General features: G+C 39.3%; 1 protein-coding gene across 1 annotated transcript in view; it reads right to left on the bottom strand.

Moving 5' to 3' along the window:
• The window catches only part of CFAP61 (cilia and flagella associated protein 61), a gene marked incomplete at its 5' end in the record, with an annotated part of 116,424 nt that overhangs the window by 52,666 nt on the left and 40,724 nt on the right, over positions 1 to 23,034 (bottom strand). Inside the window, 1 exon segment of the mRNA XM_082480634.1 lies at positions 13,034 to 13,161. Within this exon segment, the coding sequence (XP_082336760.1) occupies positions 13,034 to 13,161 (128 nt within the window).

Genomic DNA, 23,034 nt, shown 5'->3' with positions numbered 1-23,034 from the left:
GGCGCGCTGGTGTTGGAGGCAGAACTGAAGAGACCCAGAGGCTGGCACTTGGCGCTGCCCCCTGCTCAGAGTGCGGGCACACTGCCCTCCCGGCTCCAAGGAGCTGCAGCGCTCCGCGCACAATTTCATGCAAAGAATGGTCACGTTTTCAGAGAGGCAAAATTCTTCTTCAGCTAAGAATCAAACTTTGTTAAATGTTTAAGCACAGGCTGGCATTTATTTAAAGGTTCTGATAATTTTCACAAAGTAAGTAAAAAACGCTCAGATCTCAGCTTGATTTCAGAACTGTAGATGGTATGCCTAACCTTAGGCTTTTAAGTATATATACAGGCGCTTAAACACAAGCCTGTAAACTACAGAGAAACTGCTGGAGCTCAGCCACGGTTACTGCCGGGCTCTAGCACACAAAGTTACAGAGAGATAACAGGTTTGAGTATTTTGACCAGTGATTGTTATGCACATTACCACACTCTAGATCATTCTCCCTTTTCCTCTCTGTAGCATTATTTCTAGGCTAACAAAAGGATGGTTTATTTATTATGGCTTTTGATTCTTTACTGCTGCCTAAAAGCTCTTAATATCTGAAAAAACAACAAAGGCTCCGAGAAACAGGTAGCGCATGTTCAGAGAGTGCCAATATGTATAACAACGCCCAATATGAAGTAGGGTAAAAGCAGAGGTTCCCATTTGGTGAAAAAGTCTTCAAGTTAAGAGCCTGAACCAACGCGACATTAAACAAGTGCACCTGCATTTTAGAAGCAAATAATTCCAGCAGGGATTTATGTTGCTGTGGATACAAAGGGAAGAACAGCTCAAAGATACTGGTAAAGCAGGGAGGGATTAGAGTATCTAGGGAAATAAGTAAAAGGTATTGGGTTTCATTGCAGAGTTCTAGAGAACAGCTACAAGAGAATGTCTAAACACCCTTGCCCTCTAAATAAAATAGGTTTGCCAGTTTACTATGAGCATAATCAAAGGAACAAACAAAAAAGTTTTAGTACATTATTTATATATATCCTGGAATTTGTGAACCTGTTGGAGTATTCCTTGCTAGTTTGTCTTGACTTTTTGCCTGATTCCTTGCTACCTTTTTTTTCCCTGTGCACACGGTATGATGATGGAAGCTTAGATAGTGGAAACTGCCTGAACAAATGATTTAATTAATTGCTTTCATTAAGCCCCTCGTTATCACAAAAAAAATAAGTCAAGTCACTTTTGTTACAAAAAATAAGGTGCAGTGAAGCAGTCTACATGAACCTGAGCATTTCAGTTTATTCGCAATGAAGCATCACACTTCCCCCCCCCCCCCAATTCATTTATAAAAAATAAAATAAAAAAGGGTGAGAGAAGATAATGCTTTATCTGGATACCAAAATCAGTAGCTATGTGCACTATTCTGTTGCACACATAATCTTTAAACAATAACTTTAGTATCTGGATTTATAAATGATCCAAAAGTAAAGTCCTAATTATACTGTATACTCATGTAAAAGTGGCAGTTCTAGATCATTCTAAAAATGGTAACAAATAGTCTGTTTTCAGCCTAGATGCTTAAAACTTAGATGTGATAAATTCTTGCATTAATGAAACTTTGAAATCAAAGAAATCTCTGTCCTGCAAGAAAAAAGAAAAGGAAAAAAAAGGAGCCTTACGACTTTTGTGGGGAGGAAGGAGCCCAGAATGAGAGACAATGATAAAGCAGTCCCAGCAGGCAATAACCTGGTGTTCAAGGCACGGAAACACAAAGTGCCCAGGTATAAGTCTCACTGTAAAAGTCAGAAATAGACAGTAGTTCTCCTTTTCCCAAATAATACAACAATTTATCCGAAGTCGGACTTTTTTTTTTTTAAAAAAGAATTATCAGCACCCCAAGCATTTCAAAGATAAAAGTTATGACTTCTCCAAAAGGAAAATATTTTCTAGCAAATTTACCAGCTCTGCACAAAACTACAAACAGAAATGCTCAGCTTAACAAAGGTTGCTAATATTAATAACAACACAGAAAACCCCACTCATTCATATTTTCACTAAAGGACAATAAATAAATAAAGCACAACATAACAAACAAAATAAGCAAATAAAGGGAAATAAATAAATAAATAAAGCACTACAGACTTTGAGTAATCGTTACACGTAATGTGTTTTCATGTTGCCAATATACTAAATTGCTTTTGTTTGCTTGGACAAAACCTATTGCTTTCACTGGCAGAGCTGTAAAAGCCTTTACCCTTCTCTCTACTTCCTCCCACTCTCTGGGCAGCTGTATTTGACTCAGACAAGTAAGAATCAACACAAAATCAAGAACGAAGAAATGTGAGAACACAGCAAAACCACTTCCCTTTATGATGCTACACGATGCCATTCCAGTAGGATGAAGGCTCTGCAACTGATCCTACAACACTTGGTTATTGAGCTTTTAGTAAGAGAGTCAGTAACAGAAGCAGCAGAAAGGGTTTATTGTTTGTATCAACAATTACCAAAAGTGTCTGTTTTCAAGAGCCTTATGTAAGTGCATCAATTACAGACCTCAGAACAGGATTTCAGCTTAACTGCTGACCAACAGATGTCCATCTAGAAGTTATCCCTCTTTAATCACGAGTAAACAAAGATAAGCCAGTTCTCCATTGGATCAAACTTAGGAAAAAGTGTTAAGATTGTGAATGAATTTGCTCCATGAAAGAAGGGATAACAATACAGTCTTTACTGGGACACTTTTAAATGCAAGGGTCAAGAAAGGGGTTTTGCACATATTCATTTGTTCTGTAAACTGCACCCATGATGACTCTTCCTCTCAAGACCAGCGAGGGACGTATCAAGAACACCACCAACTGAAATAAAGAGATAAGTGAATCTAATTGTCAGTAGCTCACATTTAATTTGGCTGCCACTTTTGACATCAGGGGATAGATAAGGCAGTTGTGTACTTCAGTGGGAGAATTCACATCTTTTTCCTCTCAGACTATGACTATTTCTTTTCCAAGATAGGCCACAACATTAGTGAAATTTACCATCCTTTTTTATTTCAGAAAGCTCTTCTAAATTGTTCAGAACAGAGGCTAAAAAGAAACTGGTTCTGATTTTGGTTCTAAAAAAACCCAAGATGCAATTTCTTTAAAAACAAGAACTGCTTTAAATGACACCTCAGCAAAATATTTCGTCGTGTCCCAGCTACTTCCTCCTGATACCAAAACAACATTCTCACATCAAAATACAAGGTTTTGAAGAAACAGTGCTTTTTACTAAAGTACTGTTTTTTTCAGAAACCTCCCACCAGGTTTACTGGTGATTAATTTTATCAGATGCTGTATTCCAAAGAAGGGCAACCTATAAGCTCAAGCCATGAAAGCCACCACTGTCAGCACTTTTGCCATCTTAGCAAGAATCCATTAAAAAGCTAAGTAATATTTACTTTGACCAACACCCTTCAGGGATGCTGCGAGTGTTCCTCTCCCCTCAGCTGGCAGTTCTTCCTCACTGGGTCTTTCTCCAAACTTTGAACTTGATGATTTAATTCTACACAGGATTTGGAGGCACCCCCTTGGTGTTGAAGTCTAGTGCCTACTATCTTAAGACAAAAAAAAAACCACAAAAAAAAACCACCACAACCAACCCACAAAACCCCCCCACAAACTCTCCATAAACTCTACACGCACCACTTTGAAGGTAACTACATTTTTTGCCCCCACTATGCCTCCTGGAAGATGTTGTCCTTTCCACAGTGACAATTCTCTCTAACTTCTGGCCCATATTTGTTGGGTGCACGTTTATATCTACTTGAACTGGATAAGTACATAAATCACAAACTTAAAAAGTTTGCGTTTTTTTCACATTTAAGATGGGCTTGCAAACCTTCTATTGCCCCTAGACTTGCCACTTTACCTCCTTTTGTTCAAGTATTTTCTACTTCCTTCTTCTTTGCTCTCACTAAAACCTGTGTCCCCTCTCTGACTCTAGCTCATGTGGTATCCCTCCTCTTCCTCAACACCACATCTCAAAAGCAGTTCCTCTCCAGTTAAATTTCAATTCTTCTGCTAGGGTAGATCAATTAGTCCTCTCACTTTTTACCCTTTAACTGGTCAGCCCTAGATTCCTTTCCATTTTAATGCTTGTCTCCTTTTGTCCTCTGTGCCGACCCTTTTCCTGGACAATATAATTAAAACATTAGCAACTTTGACTCTGCTATATTTCAATTATTTTATTAATTTCTCCTTTTAGGTAGCCTTACATCACCCCACGATCTTGATTTCTCCCTGAATGTTACCAAACATGTCTTTTTCCAGTTTCTTCTTTCAAACTCCTATCCATATCACAACTAATTTTTCTGGAACAACTCAGCCACCCTTCTGTCGCTGCTTTTAACCACCTTTCATTTTCAACCACTTTTTTAACCACCTCTCATTTCCCAGCAACTGTTGGTTTTTTATTTTTGCTTTCCTCACCTATGTCAACTCAGCTTTCCCTATTCTTTTTTGCAACGTCTTCTCTAGTGATTGTGGCTTTTTACTGTAATTCAGTTGAGTCTTTTTTCCTTTGTTAGACTAATTCTTTTCCACACTTTGCTTCTCAACCCATATTGACCTTTGCAATTTTACCACTAAGCTCTTCTCCCTCCCTTAACCCCCTCTGGTTAAGCTTTCTTCTCAGAAGTCTCTTTGACTCTGCATGTTGCCAGTACTTGCAAGGTGTATACCAGGTTTTGAACACGCCTATCAATTAACACGTGTAACATACAAACACGGGAGTACAGCATTTAAGAGAAAACGTCGAACACAACTTAAAACTAAGTCTTATGTACCTGCTTATTTACATATCCGCCTATTTACTTTTAGTGTAATATCACTTCAGGCTCAAATGTGAACTGCCTTAACATTCTGCACTGAGAAACACTGTGAGCATATACTGTAGCAAAGTACAAACCGAATTTTGACTCATCTAACAACCCAGCTGCAGATTTCTTAGGAGGCTCTTCCAAAAACTATAGTATTCCCTCAGTATCTGTGGTATTTCCAGGATCTAGCTTATTAAAATGCGTGGCAAAATCTTTACAGTATGAATTGTTATTTGATCGAACAGGAAAAGAGTCTAAAGAGCTCTTTTCTTGGCCCATACAAAATAGATAACTGAATCAGACACATCCATGTACTTACGTGGGAATGTCCATAGCTACAAAGTTTACAAGATTAGCACTACCAACCCAAATGTAAGTTGGCTTTGAATTCGACTAAATCAAAGTACCATCCAACCACTGCTTTATTGAGTGCATTTCCTTACTAAAATTTCAATTTCCATTCCATAAATGTTTCAGCATTTCACAGCCTGTTCGAAGTAAAAACAGGGCAATTATTTTTCTAGACAGAAAATGAGGGATATCTCATGATGGGCTTGGTAGTTACAGTCTCTAGCTGTTTAAATCTAATCACCTGGCAGATTTAAAATCACAGTTGAGAGACATCAACACCATTTTCCACAAATAAAGATACCATAAATTGGGCAGTAAAACTAGACTGTGGTGGAAATTTTGCTGTTTTGTCTGCTCCTGTGTGAATGTTTCAGTGAATAACATACACTGGAAATTCCAGCTTATTAATAGGACATTTTTAATATTATTGGCCAATCATGTTAAAACTAATGTGGGGTTTTTTTTTTATGGCTGTCTACTTGCCAGACCCCAATTTTCCATATTATTGCAAAGGATATGAACATTTTGACTCTTTGATGTTGCTCGGTGCAGATTTGGCAACGCTGCCTTCACAGAGATGGAAAAGTACGCACTCTAGAAAAGCCCATGGATGTCAAAAGATAGACTTCTCTTGAATTTGAAGGGCTTGAGATCTGTACCAACGTTTTTGTCCTAGCTTATGGCCAAGGACCATACGTTCTCCTCCTGACAGCTAGAGCACGCAGAAAGAGAAGATACTCATGAAAGTTGCATGTTCTGAGGCACCACCCCAGTGCCACGTCCTCTTGACAGAAAGCTGGCAGCCCAGGAAGGACAGGGACATGGCTGGTGGAAGAGTCAGCTGGGCCAAAATTCCTGATCTCAAACATCTGCATGTAGCAGCTGCGGATCTGGGCCTCACAGCACCTCCAGCCCTGGCAGCCTGATGAGCACAGCTGCCTCGCTGATATTGCATCCCTTAACGTAAAACAGCTCCGAGAGGTGCAGCACCACAAAGCCACGTGCCCATCTCTTCACCAGGGCAACACGATACTTCTCCAACAGCTCCTTCCCAAACAGCCCATGCCCTGTAGCATACATGAAACTGAAATTATGCCTGATTAACACAGAGATGCTACTGACCACCACACTCCTAGGGAAACAAACCACACAGCGTGATGTGTTACAATTCACACCCCAATGCAGCATAGCAACATGGGTACTGGAAGCAATCGAGCTACAGCACTGTGGAGCTCCATCTAACCTAACCAATCGACAGTAGAAGTTTGGGGAATCTAGGTAACACAGCATGCAGTAAAGACTCACCATCTCATTACTATATCTTATGTGCTCCTGACTCTCATTTCAATGTAAACTGTATTCAGACTCATCTCCTTCCTGGGATCTGGAGGGTAATCACAGCAATCCAGAACAGGAACCTTGAAATTTCAGCTCATCAAACAGTCAGAAAAAACAAGCAAGTACCTTCAAATAGCAATCTTCACTTGTCACAACCCTCACTCTGCCTGTTAGAGTACAGGCATATACGCACATACGTGAACAGGAATCAAATCAACACTAATCACTAGAGGGAAGGATCAAAACTTAACCAGCCAACTAATCTTTTCTCCACTGTAGTAGTCTGAACAGTCTTCTGTGCTTCAGAAACAACCCATAGGCAGTTTATAGACTGCTTTGAAGAACTCAGTAGTTATACCTCCACAACAACTCTGGGATACATACTTCAAACAAAGAAAAACAAATATGAACAGAAGAGAAAGTACATCCCCTCCATTGCTTCAGCAGAGAACTGGAAAACCTAAATGCAGTGTTTGCACTTGGAATGCTTCTTTATTTGCTTTGAACTGCATTGATCAGAGAGCTACCAGATGCTTTGGGTAGTCAGGTTACCAAGCTCTGTACAGAGCTGTTGAAACAGCCATGCTAATATCGTACTTCTCCTGGTGATGAAGTATGACAGATACAAAATGTAATTCTATAAAAATTCTTATGACATTTCAATTTTGAAAAAGGCCTTTTATGAGAAGACTACTATTTCCAAGATCAGTTTTAACATGCAACAAGAAGTTATGAGTATTCATATATAAATAGTAGCACAAGGAAATCTACAATTACTTACAAATTTAAAGCGTGAAAGAATAGTTTGGGGTCAGACAAATGTTTGCACATGTTTAAAGGACAAGTACTTGAAGTTGAAATAGCCGTATTTAAAACGGAAAACTGTCTCTACAGCAAGACTATAACTATGAAATAACCACATATCAATGCTAATTGAGTATCATTTTTTGGCAGCGGCATGTCAAATGGCTGTTAGGAAGGCTGATCTTGACCCATATCCTCTCCCCTAGTTTATGTCTGGTATCAGTCACTGACAGTGTTCATTGTGATCCTGACTGCGCAACAAGGCGAGATATGACCCATCTTATTTATCTCTGTCACAACTCGATCCCTATTCACCAGAAATGATGGAAGGCAACAATGTCTGAAGGACGCAGGCCTGGTGACACTGAACACATGGTCGACTACAACATTGTTCTGGATTTGCCTTGGTATGAAAAAAAAAAAAAAAAGGCAGTCAAAAGGAAGCACATGTATATCAATTCATGTGGCAAAGATAGATAGTAAAAAACAATGAAGATCACTAAACCATTCATTACATGTTAGCTCTGTGATCAGCAAGTAAGCACTAACTATTTAATTAGTCAACTAATTAGTGACAGGCAACATGGAAGGCTTCAGATGTTCTCAGACAAATGCAAAGATAAAAAGCCTAATTAAACAGCAAGCATTATGCTAACTATTGCCAAACAGGACAGATGTGCAGGATATTGTATAATACTGTGCTGCCAGATAACGGCAGTCATAGCTGTTCTGTCAGAAACCGTGTTTTAAAAAACCCTGCCATTTCTAAGCTAATCTTAGCTACGTTTAACTCACAAAAGGAAAAACTGTCCTGCAGACAAAACCTCACAGATTTACTGTGTTAGATTTTAATTCTACTTTACGAAAAAAGTTCAGGGCTTTGACAGAAATATACGTTAATCCATTTGCTTTTTAAAGGCAATAATTATTTTCATGCACCCACGTGGAAAGGCAAATACAGTTCACAACATTTTCATACAAGATGCTGTGATCCTAGCCACCATTCATTTAATGCTATTTTGTGTATCACATTATGTATATTTCCAGTGTCCTCAGAGAATAAGTCATTGTTTACACCAGAGGTTGGATTAAGGAGGTTTTCGAAATCATGGATTAAAAAGGGTTTTCCCTGTAATCAGAAGACAATAACGCTTTCCACAGCTATATGCAAAGAGGTGGATAAAAAGCTAATTGGTTCACTACGCTGGAACCAATGACAAGATACTGCTGTGAGCAAGCTTTTTGCATTCTTGCAGCCAAACTTCAATCACCTGCTGTCAAGGCATACTAGTTAGCATGCTGTTCCGTGAATCATCCACCACAATGAACTGAAAATGCCTTTTTTTTTTTTTAAACTGTATGTTCTTCTGCCCTAACGCTGCTGCCATGACCATTGTTCTTAAATTACAAAAGAAAACAAGGAGAAACAAAAAAAAAAACAAAAACCACAAAACAGAACACCACACACCCACCCTCCTGCTAAAGTAGTTTTTAGCAATGAGGTTATTTTTTAAAGCATCTTGGTACTTGGAAATATGAAAAGATTAAAATGCTGGGCTATAGCTTACATTCATCAGAATATACATTTAAGGGAACAGTGGTTTAACTGAGGACTATGTAACTCAGTATCCCCAATTCTAGCTGTTTGCAGGTTTTTAAATAAATTATTTAACTGCAGTTGATATTTTTCCTGCTGGACCTCAGCTCCAAGAATTGGTATTTGCAGAACTCTAAACTGAACTCATTATTCCTTCTCTCATATTCATTAATACAGAATGTCAGTACTTATGAAAACAGATTTTACACTTGCAAATAACTTTCAGACATAATTTTCATTGAATACTTGTGAGTTGAATATTTAAAACATCTTTTTCATTTACAAATTTAGTATATGCATACTTGATCTCAGTGGGGATGACAAAAATAGGGTAACTCTTTAAAAAGCTTCCTTTAGTCTTAAATCAAACTCCTTTTTAGGGTCTTCATTCGTGATAATTTGTCAATGTTAGTGGCTCACAGTACTGCAAGTGTAAGTGGCGTCACACACATATTTACCAGAATGACTGATAAAACACTTTTCCTTGCAGTTCCCCCCTCTGCCCGCCCCAAGTCACTGCAGGGAAACTAAAAATAAATAAAACTTGCATTTCAGCTTAACCTCTCTCTGAAGTGGTTTTTTTTTTTTTTTAAACTTGATTCACTCTGACACTGAAAGAGCTTTCTCCCCACATCCTACAACAAAGGGGAGGCAGGAGCACCAGGCAGCGCTAACAGTTTGGAGGGCAGTGAACAATAGAGGCTGAGACGCAGTGTTGCTGGGCTGAGCTGCTTTTTCACCAGGCGGGTGTTTGTTCCATCGCAACTTCTCCTTTAGGACTGGACCTCGCTCAGAATTTACACCGCTTTAACAAATGCTCTGATGCTGCTGCAATTTATATACGCCTTGTCTTAGTGCTAGAGAGTGACCCAAGTCCTGGCTTTGTGCAAGGGGAAGCATATAATTGCACTGCCCAGAAGGAGACTCAGGCAGGAATTGTGGGAATCACGATTCCTTCCCTGCTTGCCATGCTCCTGCAGGGAAGTTAATTACTTCAGCAATTTATGATGCAACTCACTCCCCCCCCCCCGCCTCCTTCCACAGCATCTTGGCTCTGCTGCCCAGCTCACTGCAGCTCCTCACGTATGGGACAGCAGCAGCCCCGGGGAGCCGCTTTCGCACCTGTACCCGCTGACAGCCGGCCGGGCAGGAGAAGGGAGGCCAGGTCCTGCCTGCACTACTGCCAGCACTGCCGCCTCCATCATCCGCCTGCTTCTTGAATAAAACATTCATATGCGCCCTAAAGAAAAGTAGCGCTATAGCTGAAAACACGTGTCTGCATGTGATTATGTGCCAAGAAAAAAAAAAAAAAAATCAGCAGGAGATACTTATTTGAACGGTGAAACATGAATAATGAGATCACCTTCGCTGCCCTAGCGTTAGATTAAGCACAACGGATGCAATTCTCCAGGGCTCAGAGTACGCTGAGCGTTAGGAAGAAGCTTCCCCTACTGGCAGGTCATTCCACATACTCACTTGCAGCATTTCTGCACTGCCCTTTGAAGTAACAGGCACCGATTTGGGTGCACCAGAGCTCCAACCTCTGTGACGATCTCCGTTTCCAGAAACCCCAACCGCAAGGTAACGAGCCACAGCAAAAGACCGAAGCAGCATGTTGTAAGATAACAGTTCACAGCACACAGTTCCCCTTTGCAGCACGGATTGTATAGCTCATTTTGGGTTCGGGTGGATAAGCGGCAGTGCCCAGGGCTGCTCCGCGGCACTGCTGGACAAGTGACAACCCTGAACTTCCCCCGAAGCGCTCTGCCGCAGCAGACGTGCCGTGCCGGGAGCTGCGGTGCCGCTGCCCCAGCACAGTGGGAGCGAAAGGCCACCAGCTGCAGCCCTCCAGTGAGGAGAGGTAATTCTCGTGATTATTTCTCTGCTCAATGAAAAAATATTTCTTCAGTCTCAAACAAGTTGAAAACACTTGTAAAATCTAGTTCTAATAATTACTATGTAGGTAAGTGAATTACATCTGTGTGTTTCCATGGTGACCGATAATGTAAAATAATTAAGTATGAAGAACAATGAGGAGAAAACTACTTCCTCTTTTTAAGGATTAGGGGCTTACAAATTGATTCAATCTAGCTATTTTTAGTGCACGTAACCTTTGCAAAGAATGTTAGAAAATTATGAGTAAGTTAACCTAAATTGTATTTAAAGGCCTTCACATTGATCAGGAGACTTTATCTGCTGCCGATGTGAAAATGAAAAAAAAAAAGTCTTCTTTATAAATTTATACATATATTAATATAAATTCTGTGACATTTTGCACTACATGCTGACTGCTTGCTTTTTGCGTTCTGAGAGCAATACTCAATTACTCTCAAGCGGGAGCACTCCATTTGTGCAGCGCTGAAGACAAGCACTCTCTCCTATGCACAGGAAGATGTTCTGCAAGAACCCTTTGCTAGAATGTGGTTCAAACAAAACTTCTGGTTGAAAAGTCTTGGTTGAGGCATCTCAGAGGAGGATTACCTATAAAGGATTGCACAATACTGTCTATATATCCCGTTCACTACAGAAGGACTTAGCTTCTGGCTGACAGACTTGGTTGGAGCGTAAACGTGCTTTGTTTTTCCCTCACTGTATTTTATACTGAAAGCATAGTAATAAACAGCACAGGATGAACAACAAGAAAGGGGCTAATAGCTCTAAAGTACATTTTTAACTGAATTTTGAGTGGAATGGAAAGACTAAAAGGTGCTGAGAACAGGAGGATGAGAAGAAAATGATTTTATCCCAAGAGGGGATGGCTCTACAGGAAGTCGGGATCTAAGAAAAAAAAAAAAAGTAAGAAGCAGGTATTTTTTCTTCACTGCTGCAGCAATATAACAACATCCATAAAGCACTTTAACATTTTCTTCTCTTGCCATATTGATATTTTAATTTGTGATGTTATTAATGGTTGTTGTAGAAACGCAAAGTCTTGGCTTAACTGAGAAAAATAGGCAAAATTTTCAATTCTCTGCCAACCATAAAAATGCCAACCTCCCTTAGTTTTTGCAACAAACATTTTGTTGTACCCATCACATACAGAACTTGAATTTTATATTCACTTCTGCAAGTCATTCAGCATTTCTAGTACGTATGTGTAATTGCTGAGGAAAGCAACAATGGCATTAAAGGAAGTGCATTGTCACATACACAGTCTGACCGCCTGATAACCTCCCAAAACTGGTATGGAGGGGGTACTGATGTGCAGAGAAGGTGCAAGCAGTGAGATATCAGAGACAGCACCCCTTCCCTAACTTTGGAAAGTCTGTAAAACAGCAGAACTTGTCTAGAAGTTTACTCTGGTTTAGACCATAGAAGGTACCAAAACAGTGGCATACACGTATTCCCCTTCTCAACCGGTTTATACAGTTTATTTACTCCAGTTTGGATAACTCAAGATAACCACAGCAATTCAATTTGCAGTTTTACTGCCAAAAAATTCTTTAATGTATGCTGATGGCTTGTGTTCTTGGTGGGCCACCAAGCAGGCTGAGACTGTGAGAGAACAGTGTCCTCTGCTAGACCTTTCCAATACCCACTCTAGGGTCTACAGCAAAAATGGCAGAAGGGCCAAAAAAGACATTTCTTTGGTTCCTGAACAATCCCAAACATCAAAAGCCTCATCAGAATCAAAGGTATTATCAGAATCAAAAGAATCACAGTGAGATTACAATTCAACAAGATTATGTCATAAATTTCTGCACAGCTCTGAAAACACACTATTACAATGGGAGGGATTCAGACAGTGATTTGTGATCCCACTGGGCACAACTACCTTTAAAGATCAATACTACTTTAGAGCACGCATGCACAGCTATGGACTTAACCTCCACTCACAGGATTCTTGTATAAAAACAATGGTCAAAGAGACTTTATGTAGAATTGTTTTCAGTATGCCTTCACCTTGAGTATCTATGAGCAACTTTGTCAGCACTTTTGAGTTCCAGAGTCAGCCAGGATGCAAGCACCTATCTCTCCTACATCCGCAGGCACCCAGACCTTTAACATCTACTACTCGGACACAGACTCAAAGCATGATTTAGATGGAGGAAGCAAGCCCCTTCAAACAAAATGTAACATTCTTCTCAGTAAAGGAAATCAAATTAAAAACTTACCAAAAAACAAGCGTTTCCAGAAAAGATATTCCAACATCAGATGCACCAACCACCACAATTCTACTGTTGATAGATGCTTTAGATCCCAGTACCAGCTTCCGATTTATGTGGTTCAAAGAATAACTCAACTGTAAAACACATGTAAAATTACATAGAAATGCATTAAAAAACCCCAGCAAAAGTCAGCAAAGAATCACTAAACCATGAGTAATGCATTACCTTGCATGCATACAAAACTTCTTATGGCACACTGACGTGACAAATACTATGATTTTTCTGTGCACAGCACAAGATAACACAGTAGATAAATGGTACTAAAACGTTGAAATACGTGCATGTTTAATAGGTCACAGAAAGTTAGCAGAGCTTAATGGTCTGGCTTCTCCTGGAAAAGATGCTATAGAGTCCTTGTAAGAGAGAAGAAAACACTGCCTCTTCTATAATTTACTACCATTTAGCTAACACCTGGGGAACATATTTACATAACATTAAGGCTATTTTTATACCTTCTAGATCAGTTTTTACTCTTGTTATTTTATTTATGGAAATTATTTTACTTGTAAATTAATTAGGAACTTATATCTTGAGTGTTTGTGTGTTTACTTGAAAACTGTCTTTCAGAATGATAGAATTAACCTCCTTTTTTCTTAAACACAGAGCAGCTACACTGAAAGCCAACTGTCAAATGGGTAAACTATTATCTCAATGCCACCAAGACCAAAATCTTGCTATAGAGTTTTTAATTACTACCTTCTCAGTTTCCATTCTTCTTAGTGCATACGCTGGTTAAGACAAAGTCCATATTTTTTAGGTTTTTTTAAATTTGTGTCTCTAGGTTTCACTAGCAGTGATTCTCAAAACAAATATGCAAGAAAGGGTCAAGATATAATATTTCATTTGACTTTTTTTTTTCTGCCCTGAATTCTATTTAGTTTTCAAATTTCTGATGAAAGACAGGGAAATACTTTCCATCTTGCAGTACAACACACTTCATATTTTTCTTATTGCTTTGGGATGTATACATTCACAGAATGTGTAACTGCAGGTTCATAGATGCACTGAAGAGACAAATAGAAAATGAAGTTACTTTTATTATTTGTCAGACACTTCCATATATTTCTTCTGTGTTATTTAGGCAGGAAGCAATCTAAGACTTCTAACAGGTTTTCATCTATTATGAATAGGAGACAGAAGGTTAATAAAATTAAGTCCTCTAAATTCCTCCTATGAAGTTACAGTAGAAATATATTCTCTATATATTAGTTGACAGAGTAACTCAATATATGCAGAGTAAGTATTTTATTTTAAAGCTATGGTAATGACATTGGCCTTCTCAAGAAGTACGTGGTACACTGAGACCCCCAAGAGATCTTTTATACCATGTCTTCGCAATGGCAGAGATCCACAGCTGAGATTTCAGCATAGCCTCACTACAGAAGGAGGAGAATTGTCTGTGTAACACACTAGAGTGCTGTCCTACGTGTTAAGGAAGGATTATGGACCAATTACCTACAATCTGTCATCACTGTATAGCAAGTAATTTAAAATGTGGCAAAATTAAATGTCTTCTTTGGTCAGGCAACATGATTTTTTACTGCCAGATAAGTGTTCTTCGGGTTGCAGTTCATCACAGTGCAACGATGACATCCAGTGGTGAGCCAGATTCATCTCCGGGACTGGACTTCACTAAGAAAACTCCAGAAGATGCAGTAAAACGTATACTAGCCCATGGTGGCTGCTTAACAAAGTCAAATGTGTGAAACCTAGCACATGCTTACAGGCTCGGAGGCACCCCTGCACCAAGGAACGACTTGGCTAGCCAGGGCCAAGCCACAGAACGACTGTAATGCTGCCCAAACTGTTGTTAGATAAGTCATCTACAAGTCACTACAAACAAGCCTAACAATCTAATTGCAAGCCAGTGCTTTTTAACATGGTTAAACACTTCTAGCAGGATTTGCCAGTAAAAAGGGTTTTGATCATAAAAGATGTAACACTTCCACATCTCAAACTGAAAAAACCTTTTATATTTCACTGAAAATGTACATCACCGGAAGAGGCTTTAAGAAATTAGAAGAACCAACGCTAATTATTAAAGGTACGTCCCACTGCTTCAGATAGAACTTGCACGGTGTTTTTTATAACATACTAAATGGGTACGCTCCAACTACAACGTTTGACATTGTTCTACAATTGCTGACACTTGCAGAGATCTTATGGTACCACAAATATGCGTTGAGGATACTGTGCTTAAGGCCCTACTCTTGGTATTCAAATTCCTCGGGTTTGTGAACTCTGCAGACAAGAACTCTGACAGGCTTTCTTTTGCTGCGCACAGAGAATTGCAACTTTTCTAGAAAGCAATGCCTTCTGGAGGAAAAATTATTAGTGATGTTCTTGCTGAAATGTGGCTTTTAACAAAATTAATAAAACAGTAAAAAGAACATGAAGAGAAACTACTTGTAATGTACCTAATCAACCAAAATAACTAGACAGGAATGTCAGCAGCTAATAGGATAAACCCAATAGACCTTACAGCAATGCCAAGTTTAAACATTTCCTACTGCAGTGCTGTGGTGGTTTGTTTTTTTAAAAAATGTACTCCAACAACAAAATACAAAGCAGTAATACAATTTACTAGGGAAGAGTTGTATCTAATTTATGAAATGGCTTCTGTATCAATGATACAAAGGCAGCATACGAGTAGAATATAACTGGTTTTGTTCACCACACAATGGCCCCAATACCAACAGCTGTCATGCTTCAGAAATCACCTTTCTAACAGCTAAGTACACTAAATGGCCCCAGGGAGTAAGGAATTAGGTGGATTGGTCCCATAATACCACCTTATTTTAACAAAATGTCAGGACAAATGACTACATATGTTCCCCAGAGGAGTAATCAGACATCATAATTGATAGGTCAATAGCAAACTCTAACTTGTTTATTTTGTATCCAATTTATTAAATAAAACAGCAATCATTAACTAATGTGAGGCAAAAAGCAATAATTGCCAGTGTTAGAAAAGGCACGCATAGCTCAGAAAAAAAAGTATTTTCTTTGATTATCAAAGAGATTATTTTTCCTCCTTTCTACTCTGGTATCTGACAGCCTCTGCCATTGCACCACCTGTCACATTGCTTCCACCTGGGAGGGCAGAGGGCCATCCACCCCTTCGATTCCAACTGCTGACAAAGGTGGCCTTTCTTGATTAAACCACAGGGGATATTTTTTTTCATGTGGACAGCCACTGCCATCCACTTAGAGGCCTTCAAACGTTACCCCCATTAAAAACGCTTATGCATTTCTCAGAATACTCCACTGAAAACACAAACCCTGCATGTAAATTATGTCTTTCACTTATGACCCCACAGCACAATATGTGCCAGAGCAGGATTAATTTATAGCAATAAATATTCCACACCCTTCCACCCTAAGTAACCAATGGAAAATGATACATGACATAATTATTTGGTTTTAGCAAACACATTTTTATACATTTTTTTCCTTTGAGCTTTCAAACCAGGTAAAGCATCATACCTTCCTTGCGCGTGCCTGGATCTCCCATCTGGGTAGCCACTCAGTTTGCATATTGCCTGGAAATGTAGTCATTGCACATGTACGCAACAGTATACACTGGTGGTACAAACTCAGATGAAGAATATAGCTCCTTTTAGTTTTGTTTTTAAACATTGCGCCCTGGGCTATTTGCAGGATTTCTAAAAATATTTATTGCAATTGTCCTACAATAGAACTGGTTTTATAGCAAACGTTACCTTCATTTAAACAGAAAAATCAAAACTGAACACCCAAAAATTAAAACCTAAGTTGGACAAAGGATTTAGACTTTGACAGAAAAGGAGCAGTGCAGTGTTCCGAATTGGATATTGGTAAATCTATCCTAGTAGAACATCAGCAGCGTGTCAAAGAGCTGTTACACTCGTCGCTGGAACTCATCATGCAAAGACTCCATAGTGCAGCAGAATTTAGACTCGATTTTAATCACACACTGAGGACTTGGGCCTTATCAAGCTAAACACACTTAAGTGTTTACTAAATTTTAAGCATATTAAAGTGTCCCTGAATTCAAGAGTGCTGCTCAGGGTGCTACAAGATAAACAGACTGCCTCATTCATCACGTACTCAGCCTCTTCACAGATCACTCATGACTAGAGGAAGTAACAGGGAACCCCTGGAGGGATCTTCCCAGCCCAGTTATAGATTTGTCAAGGTTGGAAGGGACCTTTAGGATCATCGAGTCCAACCATCAACCCAACACTGCCAAAACCACAACTAAACCATGTCCCTCAGCACCACGTCTACCCATCTTTTAAATACCTCCAGGGACAGCGATTCCACCACTTCCCTGGGCAGCCTGTTCCAATGCTTGATAACCCTTTCAATGGATATTTTTTTCCTAATAACCATCCTAAACTTCCCCTGGCACAACTTGAGGCTGTTTCCTCTTGTCCTATCATTAGGTCCCTGGGAGAAGAGAGCGACCCCCACCTCGCTACCCCCTCCTTTCAGGTAGCTGTAGAGAGCAATAAGGTCTCCCCTGAGCCTCCTTTTCTCCAGGCTAAACAACCCCGGTTCCCTCAGCCACTCCTCATCAGACTTGTGCTCCAGACCCCTCACCAGTTTCATTGCCCTTCTCTGGACATGCTCCAGAATGGGGGATTCTACACCTGTCTGCGATGCTTTTGTTTTAATTTGGCATTTGTTACTGAGAAACCTGAGTGATAGTTACTGCTGTACACGATCTATACAATTTGAACTCTGTTTACTGTAAAAAAACATCAGAAGGAGTAAAAATTAACAAACCTGTTCCTAGATTAGTGCTGAGGTCAGCAATAGTGGCAGGCAAACAAGAAGATGAACAAACAGAGCTATTTTAATTTCAAGCTCCATTTGAATCATAAAAAAGAAAGAAAAAAAAAAATCAATGTTCACCAAGGAGATATGAACAAAAATTATTGGAAAATGCATGCTTTTTCAGCCTGTATTAGTTTTTGTTGTGGGTTTTTTTTTTTTTTTTTTTTTTTTTTAATACCAGCTACATTCCAAAAAGTCTCATTAGGAATGCCAGTAAACATGTTTTGAAAAGCTGTTTCCAAGCATTCACTGATTTACATAAACACCAAAAACAGAGGGAAAAGGAAAAAGAAAGAAATACAACTATGATGAAGACTGCAGCCTGAATTTTGACATCTTTGTCAAAGAATCCTTCTTTAGTAACTGTGGCTCTATAAAACTGGTTTGCACAGATAATACCTAGCCTTTATATCATATTTTTCATCCATAGACCTCAAAGGCCTTTATGAACAAAGCCAGTATTATTATACGAATTTTCACATGGGCAAATGCTGATCTTCAGCTTCTGGAAAAACAGTCTATATATTCATTGACTGATTTCTACTCCACAAGGTATTCTTGGAGGGAAGGGAAAGCAGGTAGTAAATAGAATTTTTTTTTTTTTGGCCAAGATTAAAAAAAATACACAAAAATGTAGCGACATCTAGGAACTTCAGCCTGAAATACCTTCCAGATATTATCTAGCTGGACTCCCAGCATAAATGTGGAAGGAAATACAGGAGAGGCTGAGCTGGATGGCTCTCAATTCTCTATGTCAAATTCACATAAACCATCATAGGTCTATTCACTTGATGGAGACGGGTCTGCTCAAGAGAGGCAGAGATGCTTTGGGAAAGCTGTCATGGAAACCGTTCCGCTGGGGTACCTCTCTGGCACTCTCACTGGTTCTGGCAGTTGCTGTGAGGACCAGCAGCATCCTAGCGTACATTTTTGTGCTGCACTCCATGACATTGGTGATTACCCAGCAACAAGGCTCCGCAGCACAGGGGCTGGGCAGTTCGAGGGTGCAAACTTCCACTTGCTTTGTCCCTGCAGCCCCTCTGTGCTTCCTGACGGGGGTAAGAGCAGCTCTGCTTCTCCACAAACCAGCAGTATAAATAGTGCCAGCTCCTCTCAATGACATGCCTTCTCCTGTGACAGGTTAACAGTCTTGCCTTCTTAGCAAGGAAGGCTAGCTACAGTTTCTATATTTCTGTAATTTAGCGTTTCTGCTTCTCCAGGCAAAACTGCAGGAAAGCCAAACATCTATGACTGTACCAACAACTCAGCAGGTGGCAACTGCCTTAGAAACTGGGCGTCCAGGAGCTCCCGCCTCATCTCACTCTTGAAACAGCAACCCCGGAAAAGGATTGCAACCCACACCTTTAAAGCAGACAGATGCTTCAGCCTACGAAGACTGCCATAAAAAGCTAATTAAATAACGTGAAAAAAACATACCAAGCAATTTAGAAGTTGAAAACTACCAAGATGGTTTGTACTGAACACATAATTTATACAATTAATTTTAGTAACTCTCATCTTTGAACAGGTTATTTGAACAAATTTCCAAGACATCTGAACAACGTCATTTGAATAGCCAACCTAGCTTTCATTGTTAGTCACGCAATCCTCAATGTCTGAGCACATCGTTTTACCGTGCACTTCCTGAAGGCAGAGAGAGAAGGTCCCAAATCTGGGTCCAGCAAGGGGGTGCCTGCAGCTTGGTCCCTGTCACTACTCTGCCAAAATCAAGAGTCATGGTGCTCTGCACTCCTGCATAGAGAAGGTTAGAGCCTGGAGGGTCAAACAAGCATACAAATGCTTCCCAACTATCAGGGCTGACAGAGAATTCTTTAAATCTTCCTTTTAGTGGCATAACTATTAACATGCTATTAAGTCATACTTGCCTGCTACTAGGTAAGTAAGTAGACTCCAAATGACATCATTTAAATCAAAGCTCAGTCGCTACTGACAATTTCACAAAAGAAGTTGGGACCTAACAGTCTGAACCAAAGCCATTAAAAATTAACGGCAAAACATTCATTTATTCTAATTGGCTCTGAATGTAAATGGATATGGAAAATACTTTCCTGTGCTAGGGCCAGGATCTGAGCAGCCAGCCAAAGACCATCATTAACTTAAACAACGTCTCCTTAACTTCTCAGGTTTATTTTACAGAGTTCTCGTGCCATCAGAATACATATTGATTATATCGCCTTCAGGTAGAATAAACAAAATAAAATAAAATTAGGATTTCCCATATATAGCAAAATTATATAACTGAAAATACCACTAGCATTTTCAGACATTAAGTTATTTTCTTCCACAATGAACAGAACAATTTCCTTAAGCTTTGATTTTACGCTAGTCCTGCTTCACCTCTCTGGTCCAGGTCCAAAGGGCACGATGGGAAAACCTGAACATCCCTGATGAGACTTAACTGGAAAAATCTCTCAACGCCAGCTGGCTCAGGAAGGTTTCCCTCTGAGGGCTTCTCTTGAGAGAAGACACCACCACAACGCATCTCAACTACCCCAATACCTGTATCAAAACAGGATTGTGTATGCTCTGGAAAAGGAAAAGACACAAACGTCTCTGTCCACTGTACCTACTCTGCATACAGACTCATGGCAACAGAGGTAGCATTTTCTAAATGTACTGAATTCATTGAAAAAAATGTAAGAGATGTATAAAATTAAAAGCTTTAAAAAATAAAATTTAAAACAATCTTATTTCATACTGAAAATAATGAACACAAGGTAACTAAACAGCAGCACTAGGATACAAGGGGAGATTGATTTGCAGCTTATTATAGAGTTGTATTTTAATGACAGCAGCTGTGCTTCTCCATTTTGTAATAGTGAACATTACGTTTCTGTGGAAAAAGTATCTATGCCTTCCTTACAAGCTGGAATTGCTACAAGCTACTTCCAAAGTCAATCTACAAAATGCTTTGAAAAGGCTTTAAAACAAGCTTGACCTGTTTTTAAGCCGAAATGACTATTTTAGTTTGCTGCAAATGTCATTAACACCTGTATAGTACTGACACCATGCTTTCAAAATAAAGATAGGTCATCTTACTTTTAATTTCACACATGCACATAAGTGGTAAACATTCAGAGCATTCCTGTTAATGATGCCATCTGGTGCCTCCCATAATTGTGTAATATTCAGCCTTCCAAACAAGATGTAATGGCAGCAACACACAAAACCCACTGACATTTACAGTAAGGAAATTTATTATCAGCCATCGGTTCAGAATGACCGTGTTTGCATGACTACTGGTGCTATAAAATCATCACCTTTACCAACCAAGTGGAGGTACAATAAATAATAGATTTTAATCCATGCCCGTACTACAAAAGCATTAAAAATTCATTACTCAAACACAATAGCATCTTAAGCAATAGTTACTTCTTTAAAAATTAATACTACTTCCCTGGTTAAATGAAAACTACACACACCAAGCCTTTGTTTGTAAAACCAATGTGTTCGTATACAAACTATAATACTTAGGAACGCTCCCGTTTTAACTTTGATAGGTAAATCTTGACATTTAAGAAGGGACTTCTCTTACCCATCCTACCTAGGCTGTCTTTGCTATATTTATTCTCTGTTTTCTTAGTAGAGGCTTAATGATTAAAAAAAATTCCATCAAAAACCTTTTGCATTTTAGCCACTTGAGCACATTTCCAGTGCCTCAACCGAATTCATACACAACTGAAACTGAGCCAAAACGAAACCTATTACTACATATTTTCTACAAAGTCAGAACACACTTTGCTGTAAGGCAGACAGCTATAAAGTAAAATAGCACCAACAGCTTTTCTTAACCACTCTTTGTAATTCAGTGCACTTTCAACTTTTCTTAGGGAGTACAGTTGGAGAAGGCATCTACAGAAGGCTGGCTAACCATTTCTGTGGTAATGCATACAGACCATGATGGGGAATGGATACTCCCCAGGAGCTGCAGGTCCGTGAGCCGCATTGAGATGTGCTCTTACACACATTTGCGCTTCAGGTGGGCAGGCACTCCAAAGCGGAGGCTTTGTTGCTTTATAGTACTTGTGTCTGTACCTGTCCACCTTCTTGACATTTCTCTCTGGATGTATAAGGTGGGAAATGCCTCACTCCCTCAATTTCTTTCAATTGTTCAGTTAGAAGCAAAGAGCTTTGCTTGTTCAGAACAGATTGTTCTGTTGTACACAGCCTTCCCCCCATGTTTTAAAATCTGCTTATTTTAACTCCTTGTTTTCATTATCTTTTAAATGCAACTGAGCTAAGTTTTTCTACCTACCCGCTCCAGACTAGCTGGGACTTGCAGTCATGTGTTGGAAACATCCCTTCCTTTTCCTCTGCTTTCCTCCACCTTGACAGCAAGGCATTAACTGTCAGTATATAAGTTCTGAGTCTTCTATTCTTATTCCTTGATTTGTCAAGGTAATGGATTGTGCTCTGTCTGGGCTGCTGATCCAAATCATACAAGATCCCATCCAATTTTTTCCAGTAATTACTGAGGAAGGTATAGCCAGGTATGTCCCAACTACACAGACACTGACATACAAGTAAAAAGTTAGGACAACTTCTAACTAGCTGGCCTAAGAAAGTAGCAGCTACAGAGTGAAGTTTGCTCGGGGAGACACTAACATCTAAAGAAGAGTTTCCTGTACAAACACTCATATGTATCTGCTTTATTTTCCTTTCTAAATGAGCTCCCTCAAGAGGGAAAGCTTCTGTCAAGGTCAAGCCTGAAAATGTTTTAGATTTGTTCTCAGTTTTACCTGATAGCGAAATTTTTTTATATTTTTTTTTTTTAAAGAAACCATGTCAACAAGATGCATTTTATTCTATTTTAAAGTCCTGTAACTTTACAATTGACTTGTTTAATAGAGAATAGTTCAGGACAGTGCTTACACTTGCAACCCATTTATCTTCTGCAATACAAAGAATATGTATGAACATACACCTCAGAGGAACAAGTCATAAGATTACTCTAAAAACAATGAGGTATTGTTTAAAAACATTTTATAAATCTTAATTATTTTCTCTCATTTTACATTATTTTAAACTTCTGTCAGGCCATTTATTCATAGCACTTGCCATAAGCATCAGCGTTGAATCAAGTAAACACACAAAAATACATGCAT

The sequence above is a fragment of the Vanellus vanellus genome (assembly GCF_965231255.1).
Source record: "Vanellus vanellus genome assembly, chromosome: 3".
Classification (NCBI taxonomy): Eukaryota; Metazoa; Chordata; class Aves; order Charadriiformes; family Charadriidae; genus Vanellus; species Vanellus vanellus.
The sequence above is the reverse complement of the archived record's forward strand: the minus strand, read 5'-3'. Positions and strand labels throughout refer to the sequence as shown.